The sequence below is a fragment of the Mesocricetus auratus genome, unplaced genomic scaffold (genome assembly GCF_017639785.1).
Source record: "Mesocricetus auratus isolate SY011 unplaced genomic scaffold, BCM_Maur_2.0 Super-Scaffold_4256, whole genome shotgun sequence".
Classification (NCBI taxonomy): Eukaryota; Metazoa; Chordata; class Mammalia; order Rodentia; family Cricetidae; genus Mesocricetus; species Mesocricetus auratus.
In genome coordinates, this window is record NW_024429182.1 from 106,903,823 (window position 1) to 106,915,946 (window position 12,124).

The 12,124-nt window shown below is 37.3% G+C and overlaps 2 protein-coding genes across 7 annotated transcripts in view; both read right to left on the reverse strand.

Moving 5' to 3' along the window:
• Nucleotides 1-12,124, reverse strand: part of Dlg2 (discs large MAGUK scaffold protein 2) — a 1,919,116-nt gene that overhangs the window by 1,024,074 nt on the left and 882,918 nt on the right. The gene's annotated exons all lie outside the window — the stretch shown is intronic.
• Nucleotides 282-1,550, reverse strand: LOC101840102 (eukaryotic translation initiation factor 5A-1). The gene has a single exon (XM_005073932.4). It carries the CDS (start codon nt 1,533-1,535, stop codon nt 924-926), a length of 612 nt encoding a protein of 203 aa, XP_005073989.2. The 5' UTR covers nt 1,536-1,550; the 3' UTR covers nt 282-923.

Below are 12,124 nucleotides of genomic sequence, written 5' to 3' on the forward strand. Positions count from 1 at the left end.
GTTTTCCTTTAGAAGAGTTGCTGTGGTCATGGTGTCTCTTCACAGCAATCGAAACTATAACTGAGACACCATATTCATTAAGGTATCAGGTTATGGAAGAGCATTTATTTCACAAACTTTGCATGACCCCAATGCTCAAGAAATGTGTAGGTGACTAGAACAGAAGCTTCACAGAAGTTAAAAAGTCTTATAGTCAATAATATTTGCATTAAACATGTAAGTTGTTTATGACTGGGTGATGGATACAAAGATACTCTGCTATGCTGAAGCTATCCCTGCTCTTTTTTTTCATATTAAACTTGTAGTTTTATTCAGGTTTGATTTTTAACAAATGTGTCAGGGAGAGAGAGCCGCAGGAAAGGGTGAAGCCCGTGGAGGCAAGGCCCTCTCAGATGCCTGAGGAGGGATCATGGCTGCTCCCCCCCTCTTCTCACCACCCCTAAAAGGGTTTGGGAAGAGACACAGGCAGGGAATGGGGCTGGTCCCCAGTCTGTACAAGTGGTGCTTGGGGCTGAAAGACTATGGAGAACAGGGGACCAGACCAGGGATAAGTGGGATGAAGGGCACAAGACCATTTGCCAGAATCCACAGCTTTCTGATTCCAAATTGAATTAAAAAGAAAAAGGGGGAGGTGGAGGACCTAAACCACAAGCAATACCCAACTCCCTTTTCCCCACCAGGGCTGTGAAGGAAGAGACAGGTAGCTTCACCAAGGCCATGGCTCCCTCATTCCTGGCCTAGGGAGCTAGGTGAAGGGCAGGGTCTCCCCGACAGTTTGAAGGGGTGAGGAAAACCAAAATAAAACGTCAAATAAATTGTATAGGAGTCCAGCCAAGGGCCCAGCCAGAGTGGAACCCAGCTGGGGGAGGGGCCTCTGTAGGCTCAAGGATCACTGCTGCCACCACCGCCACCCTGGGAGCCAGTTATTTTGCCATGGCCTTGATTGCAACAGCTGCCTCCTCTGTCATGGCAGACAGCACCGTGATCAGGATCTCTTCTCCACAGTCATACTTCTGCTCAATCTCCTTGCCAAGGTCTCCCTCAGGCAGACGAAGGTCCTCTCGTACCTCCCCACTGTCCTGGAGCAGGGATAGGTACCTATCCTGGATGCCAATCAGCTGGAAGTCATTCCTTTTGATGTTGGGGACATCCATATTATGAGTTGACGGGCAGATATCTTCATATTTCTTCCCAGTAAAAATGTCAATACCAACCAGGTGGACCTTGGCATGGCCATGCTTGCCAGTCTTCGAAGTAGACATCTCGACGATCTTACATGGCCGGCCTTTGAGCACCACAAAACCATTCTTACGTAATGCTGAGCATTGCATTGGGAAGGTGGCTGAGGCCCCTGCATCTCCTGTCTCGAAGTCCAAATCATCTGCCATTTTAAGAGGCTTCGATTCCAACTCACGTGGTCGCTCAGCGCTGGTCCTCAACGGCCCAGGAACCCTTGCCCTGGCCGGGCCGACCTGGCCTCCGGCCCTCGCCTGGCAGCCGCTATCCCTACTCTTATTTTTATGTATATTGTACATAGGCAATCAGAATGTATTATGAAACAAAGATAATGAGAAATGATGGTTGATGCTTACAGGTTATTTTGGGAGTAAGGTACATTAAAAACAAATCTAGCGACATTAATTTTAAGTTAAAGTCTCCAGGTAAGAAGTATACATTGTTACTATTTATCATTTGGCAGCTTTAAAATGGGCTTAACCTTTGACCCAAATAGTTCATATCCAATAATTTATTTTAAGTTATCAGATGACATAAGTAATTATTTGTAGGAGTGTTTCAGAGACTATTATTTGTGACAGAGAAAAGCTAGAAATTACTTAAATGTCAAACAATTAAAAAAGAGGAAATACTGGCTATATCTATAGAATGAATCTCGACAATCAATTAATTGGTTTGAAGGAATACTTGGTGACTAAGTAATTATGCCAATGTTACACAAATGTGCCTAAGTCAGTACACGTAAATTTTGACTACGTTTATATAAGTAAATTCTGAAAAATGCTTTTTAAAGGTATTATGTAAATTCTCTTAAATGGCCATATTTTACTACAGTTAGAATATTGGAAAAGTATAATACTTTATGCTTTTTAAAGATCTTTACTAGAAAATAGATGAAAATCACACTTAGGAACCATGAGTCAAAAAGCAATGTGTGTTCATCTTTATAAATGTTGTGGTCTGAATATAAATGCTCACCTACAGAATTCTGACTTCCAGCTGGTGACACTATTTTGGGAAATGATAGATGCTTTAAATGGTATGCATGATTAGAAGAAATGGGCTGCTGGAAGTATGCCTCTGAAGGGTATTGTGATAGCTAATTTTATGTCAAAATGCACAAGCTACAGTAATTACAAAAGGAAAAGCCTTAAACTGAGAAAATGTCCCCACCAGATCAGCCTATAGACAAGTCTTTGGTACATCGTTTCTTCTTGATCAATGATTTATGTAGCAAGATACAAGTCTCTTAAGAGATAAGACCAGCCCTGGGCATGTTTTCCCGTGTTGTGTACCAAAGCAGGCTGTGTAAACCATAGGGATCAAGCCAGTAAACAGCATTCTTCTATGGCCTCTACTTCAGTTCCTTCCTTCCAGTTCTTGCCTTGAGTTCCTATCCTGGCTTTCTTCAATAATGAATTACAATATGGAACTATAAACTGAAACAAACCTTATCATCTCCAAGTTACTTTTGGTAATGACATTTTGTTATACAATAGAAACTTAACTATGACATGTACCTTGTCCCTGGCTTAGGCTCCCTACCCCAACCCAGTCTCTGTCTTGTAACTACAAGGAAGTAAGTAGCCTTTGCCGCAATTTCTCAAAAATAAGATGTTTTGCCTCAACTGAGGATCAAACAATGAAAACATTCAACCACTGACCAAAGCCTCTGAAACTGTGAACTCAAAGCCTCTTTGTCTTCTAGAGTCATTTATCCAGTATTTATTAGCGTTACAATAAAACTAACATAGTAATCACATGTGTATTTATAATCAGTTAATATTTCAGCTTATTCTTTGTTAAAAGAGTGGAATACACCTCAGAGGTCTAAAATTCAGATGTCTTAATCGTCTCCCAGATCCAATAAAAATGTCAGGAAACTAAGATTCAGACATTCACTCATGCAAAGAATCATTGCATGATTTCTTGATGTCATACAGTGGCTTGGACCCTGGGAATCCAGTGGAAGGGGGAATAGATATGGTTAGCTGCTGATTACACAACAAATTCAATTCTTAGTATTCTCTGAGATGTAAGAGAAAAAGAAGGGCCACAATGAAACAGTTAAACAGGTATTTAGTATGCATTATCTCATTGGCCCCATGAAATATCTAAAATTCCCCAAATTCTCCATTCTGCTATTAGAAAAAAAAATAGATGGAGCTTGTAAATAACTTAACCAATCTCATAAAGCTGTAACAGAAAAGCAGTAATAAGTAAGGGTAGTAATAAAAACCTTGTGCTATTAAGAATTTCATTCCATTTTCAAATATGTTTCTTAATAAGACAGATGCAAAAAGGATTCACCAGGTTGTCATTAAACTTTTCTTTTAGCTCATAAACCTTACAATTGTAATTTCTATCTAAATTTACTCCAGTGTCACCACTTTCAACTATTAAAACAATGCATTTTCCTATTATCACCAAGATGAAGGTGTCGTTTGATTTTATTTTTTATGTCCTTTGTAGGGGAAATAATTACCTTGAGGCTTTGGAACAGTCTCATTTTGGTTTTACTTTTTATTTTGCTTTTAAAAGTCAGCTTCTTCAACATGTTATTCGCTTCACAGAAAGCCTTTGAGTCTACTGACAATTGTCACCTCAAACATTAATTCATTCAGTGTTTCTTCACAGTAGACAGTGGCTGCTACCCAGAAAAATCAACGAAGAAAAGAAAAAGTGCCAAACAATTTACAGGAAAGTAAATTCCAGAGCTAGATGACAGACATGCACTAGATAATGCTCTTTTATAAACAGACTGATGGAAATAGAACATTCTAAATTGGATCTCAAGTCTAGACTATCTCAAAAGAAATTAAGGGGAAAGTAAGAAAAAAGTAAGAGCATAATGGTCTAAGTTAAGGGAAGCATCATTTGAAAGCTGTAACTGGTCCCATTGACAATCCTCCTCACTCTCAGTGGGATTCTCAGAAGATGTCTGGATCTTTTGTTTTTCTGTCTTGAGGTTGTTTCTATCATCCTCTGTACACATAAGCAGGAGATGCCAAAGAGCTTGTGGCCTTTCTACATCCCAAAATAGTTAATGATATTCCATACAAAGACACTCTTCTTTATGTAATTTCTGAAAGGTGAATAAATGACTTTTGTTACCTTTACTTTCAATTTGGAATATATTTCCTTTCCTTAAATATGACCTAGACAGAGCAAGTCATTTTATTCACAATTCTCAGTTTGCTCATCTGTACAAGAAGCTATAAATCTACATACATTACCTACAACACAAAGCTTTGATTGTGCAAGGATATAATAACTCTACTAGTCCTATACCATGAAATAATCCTTACGGGTTAAGAATTTTTTATTCCCCCTCTTAATTGCTTTCCTAATCTCCTGGTTTATTATCCTTGACACTTGAGTTATGTTTATTTCTCATTATCTCCATTTTTCAGAACCAATAAAATGTAACTCAATTATCATAAGTCAATGAAACCTAACTCATTCTACAATGAAGTAAGTTTTCTAACATGAACAAGCTATATATGTGATCATTCTTATTACTAGAACAAGAATGACTACTATGTACCAGAAGCTACCACTAGTACCTTTCACATAATAATTGTTTATCTCCATAACAACTAAGCAAGTAATCCAACATTTAACCCAAGTATGCCCTAAGCATACAAATGTTTTGTTCTTGAGGGATAAATAGGAAAAAGAAAAAAAAAAGACCTCCAATTTTCAAAGCAGTATGAGTAACATAGGGTCAAGGTCTGAAGATGAAAGAGAAGGACGTGGTAAGGTAGCTGAATAAAGTACAATGTGCAGAGATCTTGGCCGGGGGTGAGATGGGTAAAGATAATGAAGGTAGAGAAGTTATCAGGAACTAAAGTAGGCAAAGGTTTACATATAAAGCCAAAGTGTTTGAAAGTGATTTCAAACACAATAGCTTGTAATAGCCATCCAACTGGCAATTACTTTGTTCCACTAGCTTATGGCAGTTTCATTTAGACAGTATTCTAATGGAAAAGGACAAGATCAATATTAGCCAGGTGGTGGTGGCGCACGCCTTTAGTCCCAGCAATCAGGAGGCAGAGGTAGGGGGATCTCTGTGAGTTTGAGACAGACTCCAAAGATACACAGAGAAACGCTGTCTTGAAAAACAAAACAAAACAAAATTCCATAACAAATAACAAGAAAACCATTTCAGAGGACCTACTTGCTTTCATCCTCATTTTAAGTCATTCACATTCAGATGCCCAAGGAAAACAATGATATTGATAATGTGGCAATTTTAGAACTTTAAACACACACATATGCATGAATTATTTGTTAATTCAAGAAATGTGGATGATTTAAAGTAAAAGGAAATATTATTTTATTGTTTCCCTCAGTTCCTAATTGGTTATCATTTTAGCTATTTGCTTTATGGTGTTATTGATGACTTTTGCCAATATAAATTAATTATTTTTTGTGCCGGGCGTTGGTGGCGCATGCCTTTAATCCCAGCCCTCGGGAGGCAGAGGCAGGCGGATCTCTGTGAGTTCGAGGCCAGGCTGGACCGACAGCCTCCAAACCAGAGAAGCCCTGTCTTGTAAAACCAAAAAAAAAAATTAATTATTTTTTGTGTCAATGAGATCAAACTTTCTACACATGATTCATTTTAGTTGATTTTTAACAAATAGTACATAATTATTCAAACACATAAATATATAATTGATCCTTTTGAAAAACCAAAAGTTTAAGCACTTTTTCAAGGTTTAGCCCATACGTCATTTAAGACACTCCAATTAATGAACATTTCAGTTGATGCCGATGCTACAGTACCAGACAAAAATATTGTATACATTATGTATGAGTGCTCTCTGCAGGCGCACATATCCTCAAAGTGGAAAGTTACAGAGAATACCGGCATGGTGCTACTGCACAAAGATGGTACTGAATAAGTTCATCTTTGAACCTTTTTCCGTTAGACTTTAGGACATGACTGTAGAAGCAGAATTAGCGGTGTTAAGGGCACACAAATATTAAATAGAGATGTGGGTTCTGATATATTGCCAATTTATCCCAAGTTATAATCTTGTAACTACATAGAATTTACATTTGAGGTGCTAGTAGCTGTCTTACTATAATCTTTAAAAGTCTTTGTTAATCTAATAGATAAGAATTGATGTTGTTCTGCTTTCATTCCCATTGTTGTGGTTGGTAAATATCTATGCCTATATGCCTTTGCATAGGAAAATCAGGTTGTCACACTCTTACTGCCAGCAAAATGCGCCAGATTCTTTCATGATCATGTAAACATGTTTTCAAACCCTTTCATAAGACATTTGTTGTCCAATGATTACAGTTTATCTTTTTATGCTTCTTAACCACACTATCCTTATATGGTTCCCAAATGCATTGAAAAAGGGCTTTTTCATTATCTTTTCATTATACTTTTCTTTCTCAACTCTGTACTTGTGATTATACACAATTATTAACTCTGTTACTCCATCCTTAGCTCAACTTGTGTCTCCATCTAAAACAGCAGTTCTCACCCTATGGGTCACATGCAGCAAAAAACATATTTTTGATGGTCTTAGGAACTGAGACACCACTCAGTAGCAAAATTATAGTTACAATGTAGCAACGAAAAAAATTTATGGTTGAGGGTTCCTAAGACCATTGGAAATATGTGTTTTCCAATGGTCATGACCCACAGGCTGAGAACCACTGATCTAAAAACCCTGCCCTACCATGCTGGGCACATGTGACCTTTTCCTTGAACTTCTTTGTGCCTTTTTGTTCTTTTCTTAAGCCAGTCATTATTTTCTGCTTTGTTTTCTGAGTAAAATGGTTAGGTATCCAAAGCTATTTTATGAACAGAATCTAGAATACAACAGGTACTCAAATACATCTAAAATAATGATGAGTTTTACAAAATATTAATCCTACACATTTCAAAATCAGAATATATTTAGAGGACAGCCCCCACCTAAAGGAGAATAATGAAAATATTAGCCAGAATTCATATCTAACAATTAAAAAACTGCATACATTTAAATGACTATAAGAGTATTTGTTGCATAAACCAGGGAAAAGTTGATGAATTATATTCAAGCATGCTAATAACAAAATACACAAAATATGCATAACACATGCTAAAGGCAATATAAATGAAAAATAACAAAAGCCGAAGAGAAATGTTCCAAATATAAGTAATTTTCTGTATATGCCTCTATACTTTACACATTTCCTACACTATTTCCCCCTTTCCTTTCTTCCCCTCAAGCTATTGCATGTACCCCTCCTTGCACTCTTTTATATTTATTGCTTCTTTTTCAATAACTGGTATTGCAAGCACATATATGTTGTTTTAAAATCACCTCACTTCTACATACCTTTTAAAACAATTGGGACTCTTCAAGAAACAAAGTAAAATTAATTCAGGAGGAAAGTGGTAATTGTGACACAAGTGAAAACTAGGCTCCTTTCTCAAGGTTGACAAGAAGATAAATACTTGTTCCCATGCCCAAGTGAAACAGCTGCACTGGTATAATGCAAGGTCTGTGGGGAAAAAATAGCAAGTGACCTCTCTGCTCCTGCTATAGAAACAAGGACAAGAGGATGGGGTCACAGGAGGAACCAATGGCAGAAGATTTCATTTGAATGGTGTGGCATTCAACCTTACCCAACCCTGGAGCTTTCCACCCTCTGCCTTCCCTAGACCCTCATTTGTACAGGACCTTCTGCATTCACTAAATTCTATTTTCATTGTAAGTGCTATCCCTGAGATCATTTAACTTCTCTCCAAACTATCTCTACATTTTAATTCTTTACCTGCTCCAGGAGACCTTTTTCTCTTAAGTGTTCTTAAATATGTCAGTAATATGAAACAGTACGTGTATTTTTTTTACTTCGACAATAAGTCACCAAGATGTCTTAGTACAAAGGATGAAGAAAGAGGTATAATCTCTTGAGTCCTTATGGCAATCTACTGAATGACAGTATCTCTTCTGTATTTTGGACCACTACTACAATGAGATGTTATTATTTACAATGGAGTGCCCAACACAAATAACATGTAGATCTCAGTTCACCAAGCTACAAGTATCTGCTTCTTCTACCTCGTGAGACAGGCAAAGGAAATTCCCACCTTCTTTTGTCACTCTTTTAATTGAGACAAAGGAAAAGGAAATGCCCACCTTCTTCATTTGGTATTCTTTTAATTGTACACATCTATGGGAGTCATGAATATATATATATATATATATGTATATATATGTATATAAAATCAGTGAAGGAGATGGAAAGTTATTCTTAACATTCAAAGCATAAACTACAACAGGTTGTCATGATGTTTTATGAAGAAATCTAAGATTATTTGGTGACACAATAGTTAATGTTTGCAATAAAATGATGACTGTGGATTGTTAAACCCTCTCATTCTTAAAGGCCATGATTAGAAATTCTAATATCAGAAACCTAGATAGTATAAAACATAACTGGCAAAAATAGTCAATGCCATGATTCCTAATGATATGCTGCTATATTTAAAGATTGTTGCCTAGACACATTGTCCTTAGAGAGCTTCATCCAGCAACTGATAAGGAGCAAATGCAAAGACCCTCCACAGGAGCCAAACAGTAGACAGATCTTGGGGAACCACATAGAAGAGGGGGAGGAATGATTGTGGGAGACAGAGGGTTGGAGGACACCATAAGAACACAACAAACAGCATCAACTAAGCAGGTCTCATAGGTGCTCACAGAGACTGAAGCAACAATTATGGAGCTTGCATGGGTCTGAGCTAGGTCCTTTATGTTATGTACTTTGCTTTTCCTGTGGGACTCTTAACAGCAGAAATGGGAGATGTCTCTGACTCTTTTGCCTACTCTGAGACCCGTTTCCTCTTCCTGGATTGCATTACTCAGCCTTGATATGACTGAAGGTTTGTGCCTAGTCTTACTGTAACTGGCTATGCAAAGCTCTGTTGATATTCCTGGGAAGCCTGTTATTTTCTGAAGAGAAACAGGAGGAGTGGATCTGAGGGAAACAAGTGTTGGAGGACTGGAGGGAGGTAAAACTGGGGTCAGTATGTAATATATGAGAGAAGAATAAATTTTAAAAACAGGATATCATAAACTCAATGTTCCCTTTCTTTAAAGTAAAACGAATTCCTACAGTGGAAAATTCACACACTAAAGTTATATGAATGAGAATTTATATTCCACATTCTACTTCCTCATCAAAGTATCTTCACGTAATATTACCTGGTTTCAGATTTTTATACCCAAGGAAGCATATGGTTATGTGATATGATTGAAGTGAGGTTATGGTTGACTAACCTAATGTTCAACATAATGCTTGGGTGTGGCAAACCCTCAAAAAGTATTAGTGACCTTGCTTCACAGTAATCCCACATCCTTTGTCCCCTAGGATGAGATTAGCTCTTTACTTCCAGCAAAAATCAAATTGGACTCTAAGAGCCACGTTCTCTGAACACATTCCTTAACCTTGTAGACACAGAAGAGGCTGATGGCAGCTGATTCAAATGTTAGTACAGACTTGAAAAAATAACCCTCTGACCCCAAACTGAAGACAGTTCCTCAGAAGCATTTTTAAACCAGCTATGGTCAAAATAAGGCTATGCTGGCTTTAAAGGCAAGACCAGAATCAAATTCCTGTGAGATCCCAGAACACATCAAAGAGACAACTGCCTGTTAAGTAACAGTATTAGGGATGTGGCCAAACTCATTCAAGGCAAAATTCCTTCTTGAAGATCTTACCAAAAAAAGTATCAATACCCATTCCCTTCTTTCAGTCTGTGGGTTTGCTTTGCTCTGGGAATCAGATAGAGACAGATAATGAACCTACAGCAATGGCCCTGCTAGGATGCTTTTTGCTCACGTATCTGCCAAGCAGTGACTCATGAAATTCACAATGTGCTGAGACGCAGTGAGCAATGCTTCATATAAAATTAACATAAGCGAAAGGTTACTTGAGGAAACAGTGCATTACTTTTTTAGGTGACCCACTTATGGCTAAATTTGGAAAGCTGGCAAGGCAGATCTCACAGAAACACGATACTATGAAGTCTGGGGCCCAGATCTTTGCTGGGGCATCACTGTGGGCAGGGATGCTATAGATGCATGCGTCTGGTCACCTCAGATTGCCAGTTTCCTAGAATGAGGGAGGAATGGCAGAACTCAAACTGAATTATTTAAAAACAACAACCAAAAAAAACCCTTATGTATTGAAACTAGATAGCAAACACTGTTTTATACACTATGGAAATGCTTATTTCTGTAGCAAGTGTATACAGTAGCTACTAACATTGTCTCTACTTTATAAACAAACTCAGACACAGAGAAGCCAGCCATCTTGGCATAGGGCTTCACAATTGGTGGTAGAACCTCCACTGAAACAGCAGTTTTACTCCAGAATATCTGTTTTTGATCCCTCTCCTGATTCTTAATGTTATGTAATATTGTTACATGGGTAATTATCTCAGAGGAAAAATGTACTGGAAGCTTTGATAGTGCTGGCTCCCAAGAAAACTGGCCTGAATCCTACATCTTCCTCTGTGAGTTATGTTCACAGACGAGTTAACCTCTCTGCTCCATTTGCTCACTGATGTGCTAGGTACACTAACATACATACACATCATCAATGAACTTGCAGGAATGAATGGCATAATGCCTCTTGTAATGTTACTTGACAAATAACAGCAGTCAACATTTGCTAACAAATATTATTTATTTAAAAGGAGAGAACATTTTGCTTCCTGGTTATCAGAGATGCACTAAAATGTCCAATGATCTTTATGAAGATATGTGTATTGGAAGGAAATGACTTTTGCTAGTATATAGACTTTATGTAAAAGCTCACCTATAACTCAGGCTGGCTCTGATGTTACAAAAGTCAATCACTCTGAACTTTAGTTTCTTCAAGTATAGAATGTCTTAACATTCCTTTGCCAAAGGAAAAGGGAAAATTAAATGATCTAATATGTACAAAATACATAAAGTATGTAAAGTAGAATACAGTCCAAGAACAAAATAATCAAGAGAGATTATCTGATCCCCTGCCTTGTTCTGTTATGATCAGACACTTAAAAGTGCTGGCAAATTTACATGACTCAAATATCTTTTGCCAACCTTAAAGTTTACAACACTTAATCAAAAGGCCCAAAGCAACTTGGAGTTCAATACTATCTAAAATCAATATTTACTTGAACATATTAATCTTCTATACAGAGAAATTAAATTATTGATATGTGCAAACAATTATTTAAAGACTAGTTTTTTTCAGTAAGTTTGAACTAATGAATTTTAGTAATTAAAAATCATGATAGTGATAGTAAATGGTGCTTCTGAGTTGCTAAAACAGACCAAAACTTTCTAATTATGGTAACACATTTAAGTTATTTATAATAATAAAATTTTTGAGGCTGGAGAGAGAACTCAGTGGTTAAGAGTATGTATTGTTCTTGCAGAGGACCAGAGTTGTGTTCCCGAAATTTACTATTATGAGTACTACAGTAGCTCATAACTATCTGTAATTTCAGTTTCTCTTCCGAATTCTGGGTACCTTCACTCACAAGTACATACCTATACAAAGACATACACATGCACACATGATTAAAAATAATTAAAATACATATTTTAAAAACAATATGGGAATCTGATCTGTGGTCACCTCCTGAAACAAAGAACAATTCTCTCTTTCAGAAAATACCTACTGCTTACAGTCCCTTAATAAGAGGTGGAGCCTGGAGAACTCTTCCCCATTTATAGCAGATTGATGGCTTGATGTTATATAGATCTGTGCAAGTAACCCCAGCTGGTGTAACTTAATGGCTTATTAAAAGAAGACATAATTTTAGTTGGAGGAACTTTGGTTGCGAGGATACAAAAACTGTGTCAGAAGGTGGAAGAATGGT

What these genes read in the sequence shown, in the direction of transcription:
- LOC101840102 (XM_005073932.4), bottom strand. Translation starts at nt 1,535, where the DNA reads ATGTACAATATACATAAAAATAAGAGTAGGGATAGCGGCTGCCAGGCG.